This window comes from Orycteropus afer, unplaced genomic scaffold, assembly GCF_000298275.1.
Source record: "Orycteropus afer afer isolate SDZICR_OR568_19922 unplaced genomic scaffold, OryAfe1.0 scaffold00182, whole genome shotgun sequence".
NCBI classification, from domain to species: domain Eukaryota; kingdom Metazoa; phylum Chordata; class Mammalia; order Tubulidentata; family Orycteropodidae; genus Orycteropus; species Orycteropus afer.
In genome coordinates, this window is record NW_006921769.1 from 5,666,400 (window position 1) to 5,675,168 (window position 8,769).

Below are 8,769 nucleotides of genomic sequence, written 5' to 3' on the forward strand. Positions count from 1 at the left end.
CCACTGAGACTATGGCCCCCAGCTGCCCTTTAGGTCTGGAATTGAACCCACTCCTGTGGCTTCTAGCCAAACAAAAGATAGCCATATGAGCTGAACATTTCCATTAGGCAGATACACTCCTTGGAGAGATCGATCATGGGAGAACAGAAGGGCTGTGTATGTATAGGGAGACAGCTCAGGGGCCAGGAGGGAAGGACACAGGGAAAAGGTAACTATGGGGAGGAAGTGGGAAGAGAGATATGGCATTGTGGAAAATTGCAGTCACTGTCATGACACAAAGTGCATGTGAACTGCTGCATGGAAAATGAATTTGCTCTGTAAACTTTCACCCAAATCACAACAAAAAATTTTTAAAAAATTAAATACTTGATAGTTCTGAAGGTCAGAAACAATTTGTGACATACAGGTTTGCCGCACTATGTGACAACAGTACAATCCAATTCTATGAAAACCTTTTGTAAGCCAAAATGGTGTAAAGCACAGAAACAATTTCTACTGGAAAAAATTTTGAGCATTTCCAGACCCAAGAAATAACTACTAAATCATATCAAATAAAACATAAAACCTAAAATAACACTAATGAAGATTGCTCAGAGACACAATTGAAAGCTAAAGGCTGCTTGATGCTGAGATGCTCAGTATCATTTCCGGGAAAGGAGCTTGGCAAAGCCACTTTCCCTGCTTGGGGTCCATGCTGCCTCTTTAATGGCTTGTCACAAACGAACACTTGTTTCGTTTTCTTCCTTTGTTGGTAAAAGCGAAAATCTCTTTGGGTTTCATTCTGTTAGCAAAAACTCAGGGATAAAAAAAAAAACCTCACTGCCATTGAGTTGATTCGACTCATAGCCGCCCCTTCTTGGACTTCGAAGGCAGTATCTCTACAGAAGTAGATTGCCCAATTTTCCTTCCGAGGAATGGCTGGTAGGTTTGAAAGCTAATGTAATGTACTAATGTAAGTCTTTTGTAAAAGTGAAATGGTGTAAAGTGCATGTTTGAAAATCGGGGGATACTTGTATAGAAATCCATACCAACATTGCTGAAAAGATGATTAGTTTTTGCAGGGTACTCTAAAATTCTACTATTGATTATATAAAATAAAACTGAGTGTATGGAAAACTGGTCTACACAGGTATAAAAATACTTGTAATTTATTATTCTTAAAATGAATAGTGTGGGCTCACCATAATTAGGTAAAATATACATGTTGAGTGGTACCATCAACAGAACTATGCATCCCAGAAAAATAAAAGGCACCTCATAGCCAAAAGTTTGATACAAAAAGCCACCCAGAGGAGGCCCCAGCACAAAGCCAAGTCCGGAGAAAATCTCAAGACTGCCCTAAAAATGGAAAAACAAAAGAAAATTGAGTCAATATATTTCATTTGAATATTTAACAAACAAATATATTTAATGAACTTAACTGAAAAAAAAAATTCTATCCACTTTACAGTTTACACCAAAATAAAAAACTAATTAATTAATTAAAGATGGACCAAAAATTTAAACACACATATTGAAATTGTAAAAGTTCTAAGAAATGAAAATATGGCAGTTTTTCATTCCTGTGATGGGAAAGATCTTTCTAATTATGACATAAAACTTAGAAGAGACAAAAGACAAGACAAACTATATATGGCAAAAGGTATCATTAACAAACTGAAAAGACAAATGACCAGCAGGGAAAAAAAAAAATGACAAAAGACTAATTTCCCAAATAAATAGATATAGACACCAACAATCAATGAGAAAAAAGCTAATAATCCAATATATAAATGGGCAAAAGGTAGAGTAAGTAAACTATTAACACATAAAATGAAATACAATAAAACAAACTAAACTTCACTTTTTGAAAAAATAAACATTAAGCTCCCAGAGACCAATTTTCACCCATCAAACTGACATAATTAAAAAACTTAACCACACTCCTTGCTATCCAGGATCCGGGGAAGGAAGGACTTTCTTACATTCACTGCTGGCGGAGTGAATGTTACAAAGCGACCTGATAGGACAGAGCAGAACTGCCCATTACGGTTTCCTAGGCTGCAATCCTGTAGGAGCAGATTGTCAAGTTTTTTTCCCATGAAACATGGAATAGAATCATGATCTGTCTTATGTGTATGGTGTGTGGTGTGTGTTGGGTGGTGTGTGGAATATGGTGTGTGTGTGTACATACACATGTAGGTTCTCTGTCAGAAATTTTTTACTTTTCCCTCCAGGAGGGGATATAGGAGACTAGGTGGCCAGGCAACAGGTGTGGAGGTGGCACTTTCCACTATACAGGCAGTCTCTGAGTTACAACAGAGTTCCACTGTGATGACTCTGTTCTGACCTAAGTCTAGTATCTCACGCTTTTTTTTTTCTTTCAGTTTTCATTATTATTGCCTTTTATATCAGTACCTTTATAAATCTAGTTTTTGAACCTCTGCAAATGAACATCTGAGAATAACATCAGTAAATTACATGCTACGACACTGTATATAGTACATATTACTAGCAATAAGAGGTGCCAAAAAAAAAACATCACCCTAAGGTCATTAAGTGTGGGTCATTGTAACTCGAATATATCATATATATTCATATAAGTTAGGGACTATCTGCATTCCCTTTTGTAATGTTTGAGTTTTGTATGATGCAAAATATTTCATTGTTGTTGTTAATTAAAATTAAAATAAGCAAAACCATGCTACAGGGGGAGGGGCAGTTTACTATTATACAATTATTTCACATACTATACTATTTTAAATAAATATAGCATTGAGGGGCTTTAAACAGACTCATGGTTTGCAGCCTTACATACTCAGACCTCACAGAGTACACCAGAATAGTTCACTGCTTTCAACATCTCATAAAACACTTAGGATTTCAACACTGAATCACACTAAGGCCATCCCGATCAACTACCATATTGGGTGTGTTAGCTTTCGGCAGCAATTATAGAGAAACTTGGTATACCAACAGCGGTTTCCCCCTGCTGATTAGAAAACCCAACTGACTGTTGCCAACATCATAGGGATTTATTGGGCAATTCCCCAGGCATTCCACAGGCACATGCTCCTTAACAAGTGTTGTTTGGTAAAAAGTAATTCCGTGGTCAAATGGAGATGTGCAACATTAAATAAACAACTTGTACTAGAAGATTTCTGAGAGCCTTAAAACACTGAACTGGACAGTGCTACGCTGGGGGACAGCATACAATACACTCCAAAAGTGTTTGCCACAAAACCTTGTTTTATGGAACATGTTCAGGGAATGGGCCTGTAGAAGCCTCTTTGAGAAATGAATTTCCAGGAAATGTAAACAGTATGCTTGGCACGGAGGCCACCTTACACGCCAAGTGGTTACAGAACCTAAAATGAACCCAGTCAGCTATACATAGATATTCAATAAAAAGTGAGACGTTGCAAAAAGGGCACAGGGTGGGCATTGGGCATCTTCTGACTTCCTCTAACTTCACAAAGGGCAACAGAATCACTATCAACAGCCCAATGCTTATTCCTATGAGGCCAGACATGCAGCCAATCTCTGGCCTTTCGCCAATTCTGACCCAACTGTCCCTCCCCAGGCTTCTCTGCTGGGTTCGACGATTCGTTGCAATAGCCACACAGAACTCACAGACAATACTCACGATTATGGGGTTAATTAGGGAAGTAACAGGCTACAACTCAGGTTCAGGAACACACTCAGGATACAGTTCTTTGATCAGGACGGTCTTTCCTCTGCTATGACCTCAGGAAAGCCTCATGGCTCTTGGGCTCTCGGCCTGGCCCCTGCCCTGCTCAGGCAAGTATTACAAAGCTCTTTTAGTTCTGCCAATAGGAACATGTAGGCGCACCTCATTCTGCCAGCAAGTTGTCTCAGCCAATCTCAGCCAAGGAGATCCAGCACAGGGATCTTGGGTCCACTCACTCCACTCCACCTCCAGCCCTTCTCTCTTGATGGCAGTGAGATCCCCTTTCTGTCTCTAGGAGGGCTCACTTTAAGCCCAGCAGCATAGCAAAACTAACCTATCCTCAATTAGAGCTCCATACACTTTATTCACACAGTTCCAGCGAGTAATATGGTGGGAGTCACAAAGACCATGGCTAGAAAAGCCATACCAAGCAATTCACTGTACCACAGAACTATTATTTAGCAAGCAGTCTATTAATAGAGAAAACTGCAGTATTAATATGAGTAAATGAGGGAGTCCTTGGCATTAAGTGAATTAGATCCTGAGGTCTGGAGAGCAAGTATATGCTTTGAGGGTGGCCTTGGTCTGATAAGTAGACCATGGATTCTTCAAGGATGAAGGAGCTCAGAGGAGAGAGCTATGGGAAAGCCTGCTCAGGGTCAGGGAGGCAGCAGCACAGAGTTGGGACGGGAATACGGCATGTCACTAATACCGAGCCCACATGCTTCTAAGCAATATAGGAGAATGTACATCAACATGATGCTACCAGGTTCTGGATTTTTCCTCAGACGAGAGTCTAGAGGCATTAAGAACCTCGAGATTGTCTTTAAGGACCCATCCGTGAGTCTGGCAAGAGTGGAGGGAGGGCTGTGGTATAAAATGAAAGTTTTGTCAGTAGGGTAACTCTTCTGAAGAAGAGCTATAGGCATCTCAGCCACAATCTAGGCAACAGAGAGTCAACAAAATACTGCTGAGAGGTTAAAAAAAAAAAAAATGTATAAAGGAATATATGGTTTGGACCACATCTGCCTATGAAACCTATCTTTCAGCAAACTCTAAGCACCGGAAGAATACCTACATAATTCTAATGGTGCGCGCATTGACAGCTTTGCCGCTAGAAATAAAAATCAGGAAAAAGGCAACAAAAGCACAGAGAATAGAGAAAAGGAGGAGTAGAAGGATGGAACCGAGCTTTAATTTTGAAGGTTAAATATTTCGGCCTGGAATAAAAGCAAAATAAGAAAAACGTATCAAATACATACCAATACTGTCGCCACATTATTCGGAAAAGCCTTTGCGAGGATGGAGAAAGAGGCAGTTATGGCTGCAGCAAAGCTTACTGCGTCTGCCACTCTCACTAGAAAACACATGGCGATAAATACTGGTCCTTCTGGAACCTGGTCCAACACACTCAAAAGGAATAAAACAATTTTCAAACATCAAGTTGGGTTTAATTTTTTCTGTATTTTATTTTTTAACTGTACTCACTGAAAGCATTAACAACTACATAACCCATAGTAATCAGAAAAATCTCCTTAGAATATGAATTTTTTAGTGAGTTGCTTTGTCATATTTTCAGTAGGAAAAAAGTTACTTTTTTAAGAAAATTTTTATTTAAGTCATGAAACAAAATGTGTATGAACTGTTAGATGGAAAATGAATTTGTTCTGTAAACCACAATTTAAAAAAAAAATAAGTAACAATTAGGAAAATATTTAAGTCATAATTGATAGTTGAGTTGCCTTTCTCTGCTGACATGATTCATCCCCCTTGGATGATAATACTAAATAGACTTTGTAGGAGTCTCTAGGTGGCACAGATGATTAAATGCTGGGCTACTGATCAAAGGTTGGTGATTTAAACTTATCCAAAGACATGTCAGAAGTAAGACGTGGCGATCTGATTCTGAAAGTTCCCAGCCTTGAAAACCTGATGGAGCGCAGTTCTACTTTGTGCATACAAAGGGTTGCCACAAGTTGGAGCTGACTCAATAGCAACTAACTAAAACAACGAAATAGGCCTTGTTGGAGTATGTAGAACCACACTGACAAGAATTGACACAGAAACAAGGACCTAGAATAACCCCAGGTTCCATGGTAGGGCTCAAAGCTTCAGAAAAAGAATAAATGGGAAAAATAGAAGAGTGCAAGTTTAAGATCTTCCATAACTGTTTTCCTTTGACACACGCCTTCCATCTCTTGGAACCATCTCACCTCAGCTTTCAGAAGTGAGCACACTACCACAACCTGGCCGATCAGGGCCTTCTCTCCCCCTGGCCAGGGTGGCAGATGCAGGGATCAGCTAAGATCAGGCCGGAGGGCTTCATCTGGGGACTCTAACAGGGGATATTAGGAAAATGACACTCTCTTTCTATTGGAGCTGCTGGGTGTCGTCTTGCCACCACAAGGAGAGAACTTGCCCCAAAACAAAGTACACAAAGAAGAAAACGAAACCAAGAAGTTGGAAAAGATACTTGATGACATCATTTCAATATCTGTATCCTGGGTTCTTCAGGCGATTCTTTAGGTAAGAAATTCACATTTTTGTGTAGGCTAATTTGAGTTAGGTCTCTGTCACAATCACTAGGGTCCTAACAAACAGATTTAGTAGTCAGCTTACCTGGGATCCCCTGCAGGACTCTTTCCTTAAGACTCAAGGGTCTGTATTTATCCCAGTTATGTACTCACCCGACTCCTTGTGCTAGTAGATTCTAACACAGGCAATGACATCAAAAGACAATAAATTATACTGACTGGTTTAACGAAGCTATTAACATTTCAAACTGAAGAGAGATCCTGAAATCTGTTCAAACTCCCCAAAACATCAGAAAATGACTTACCCAAAAAGAATTGTAACTCCTCCTGAGACAAACATTCCTGCTACAAACATAAATTTTGCTCCAATCTGTACGAGCTATAATAAATGTCAAAGAAGAGCGGTAAATTGATGACTGCTACAACTCTGTATTAACATAAACAAATCTGCTGTGTCAGGAAACACAGGACTTAGGGAAGACATATGCAGTTGGTGTAATATTGTAATAATTAAGGTAGACATTTATAAAAACCCTACACATAGTTCTTTATCTGTTTAAAACCATCTACGATCACTGCTGTAAACACAAGAACTTTGCATTACCAGCCTGCATAGCTCACCCTTTTCACATGAAATTCAGATAGTTTTATGAAATGACAACATACATTGTTTATAAATATGGAAGAAGTTAAAAAGCAGTAACCCTGAGAACAGAACTGTTAAAGTAGCAGAATTAATAAAATATAATGGTGGATTCCACATGAACCACAGTCTCTTCTAACATGAAACCAGAAGAACTAGATGGTACTTGGCTACTACTACCAACTGTTCTGACCAGAGAGGTCAAGGATAGAATGGGAGGAAACTGTAGAACAAACTCAGATTCCTAAAAAAGGCCAGACCTACTGGACCAGTAGATACTAGAGGAACCACTGAAGACTATTTGCTCTAAGATAACCTTTGAACTTGGATTTGAAGCTATTTTTACAGGTCACCTTTCAGCTAAATAATAGACTGGCTTATAAAATAATGTTCCCTTGAACACATAACTATATGAGACCAGACCGGAAGCTAGATCAATAGGAAGAGAACAAACAGAATGGAAATAATGAGAATGCTGACACATTGTAAAAACTGTAACAATTGTTAAAGGGGAACCTAATTTGCTATGGCTATGTTCACCTAAATTTTATACACACACACACACACAACGGTTATTTTTATATCAATGAAAATCTAGACCAGCATATTGGAATAACTCATTACACAAATTTTTAAAAATCCAAAACGTATACATAAATCTCAATACTTACATATTTTCCAAATACCAAAGACGCCAGCAAGTCAAACAAAGCGTAACATCCAAAGATCATACCAATAATTGTATTGCTGGCTCCCTTCTTTTCGGCCTTTAAAGAAATGGGAAAGAAAATAAAGTTTGAAACAAATTTCCATCAATATTAAAAGATGGAACTATTAGATCAGAGTATCTCTTGTAATCTGTGTAGCAAATTCAAAGATTATTATTTTAAAATAAATGTGTTGGGGAAAGAAAAGACACTACAGTAAAGCCTGCTTTCTAACATGAAAATAATCTGCATGCCAAGATTGTGAAGAATTGTTAACTACAGCTGTCAAAAATCAGAAATAGTGGGTATAAGCAAAAACCTTAGATGAGAAAATCTGGGCTCTGCTTCACCCATGAGGGTGAGCAAACAACTAATCTAGACACATTTCCTTTTTGGTATCATGTTGAGTTGTAAGATCAGACATCACTAAAAACTAAAAACAACTGACAGTCAAAATGTTCAAGGGGAGACTCCATGGGTTGGCCTGTGGCCATACCCAAGGTCCATTCAGGCTGGTCCTCTGTTTCTGACATTAGTATCAACAGCGCGACACCCTGGATGGTGCAAACGTGCTAGGCTGCCAACTAAAAGGTTGGGAGTTCACCAGGGATGCCTTGGAAGACAGGCCTGGTGATCTGCTTCCAAAAGATCAGAGATTCAGAACAGTATGGAATAGCTGTACTCTGACACATGTGTTACCACTGACGTCAGAATCAACTTGACAGCAGCTGGTTTTTACCAGTACCTGACATTTTGGAGAAGACAAAGTTTTCTTTCCTGATATCAAAAACACAGATCAAAAATGCTCCTCTGACATTATATATTCTCCTGAGACACCTAGGGCAACTTATCATCCAACAGTTTTAAATATTAACACTTACAGCTTCTTCTAAGAGTGAGCTCCTAAATTTGCTACAAGCTTTGTAAAATATTTATCCTAAATATACTTCTTTTGAACTTCAAATGCTATTCTTGGTTGTGTTCATCAATTGAATTCATGTTCATTAATAGAGAAGGTTTTAAAAATGTTTTCAAATGTGCAAATATGGTAGATCTTACTTACATCAGGTTCTAGCTATAGCAACTTAAGGAGATAAAATGTGAGTTAAATTTCTTTAAAATAGGCAAGATGGCAGACTAGGCAGAAGGATTGCACAGACCCTCTTCAACAAAGAAAAGGGAAACCAATTAACACAGACACAGAAGATAATCTTG

At 38.7% G+C, this 8,769-nt stretch overlaps 1 protein-coding gene across 1 annotated transcript in view; it reads right to left on the reverse strand.

Moving 5' to 3' along the window:
- SLC18B1 (solute carrier family 18 member B1) overlaps positions 1 to 8,769 on the reverse strand; it is a 51,157-nt gene that overhangs the window by 25,307 nt on the left and 17,081 nt on the right. The window contains exons 3-6 of the mRNA XM_007947399.1: positions 7,519 to 7,614; positions 6,510 to 6,583; positions 4,933 to 5,080; positions 1,182 to 1,338 (exon numbers count right to left, since the gene is read on the reverse strand). Coding sequence (XP_007945590.1) covers positions 1,182 to 1,338; positions 4,933 to 5,080; positions 6,510 to 6,583; positions 7,519 to 7,614 — 475 coding nt within the window. The remainder of the gene's footprint in view (positions 1 to 1,181; positions 1,339 to 4,932; positions 5,081 to 6,509; positions 6,584 to 7,518; positions 7,615 to 8,769) is intronic.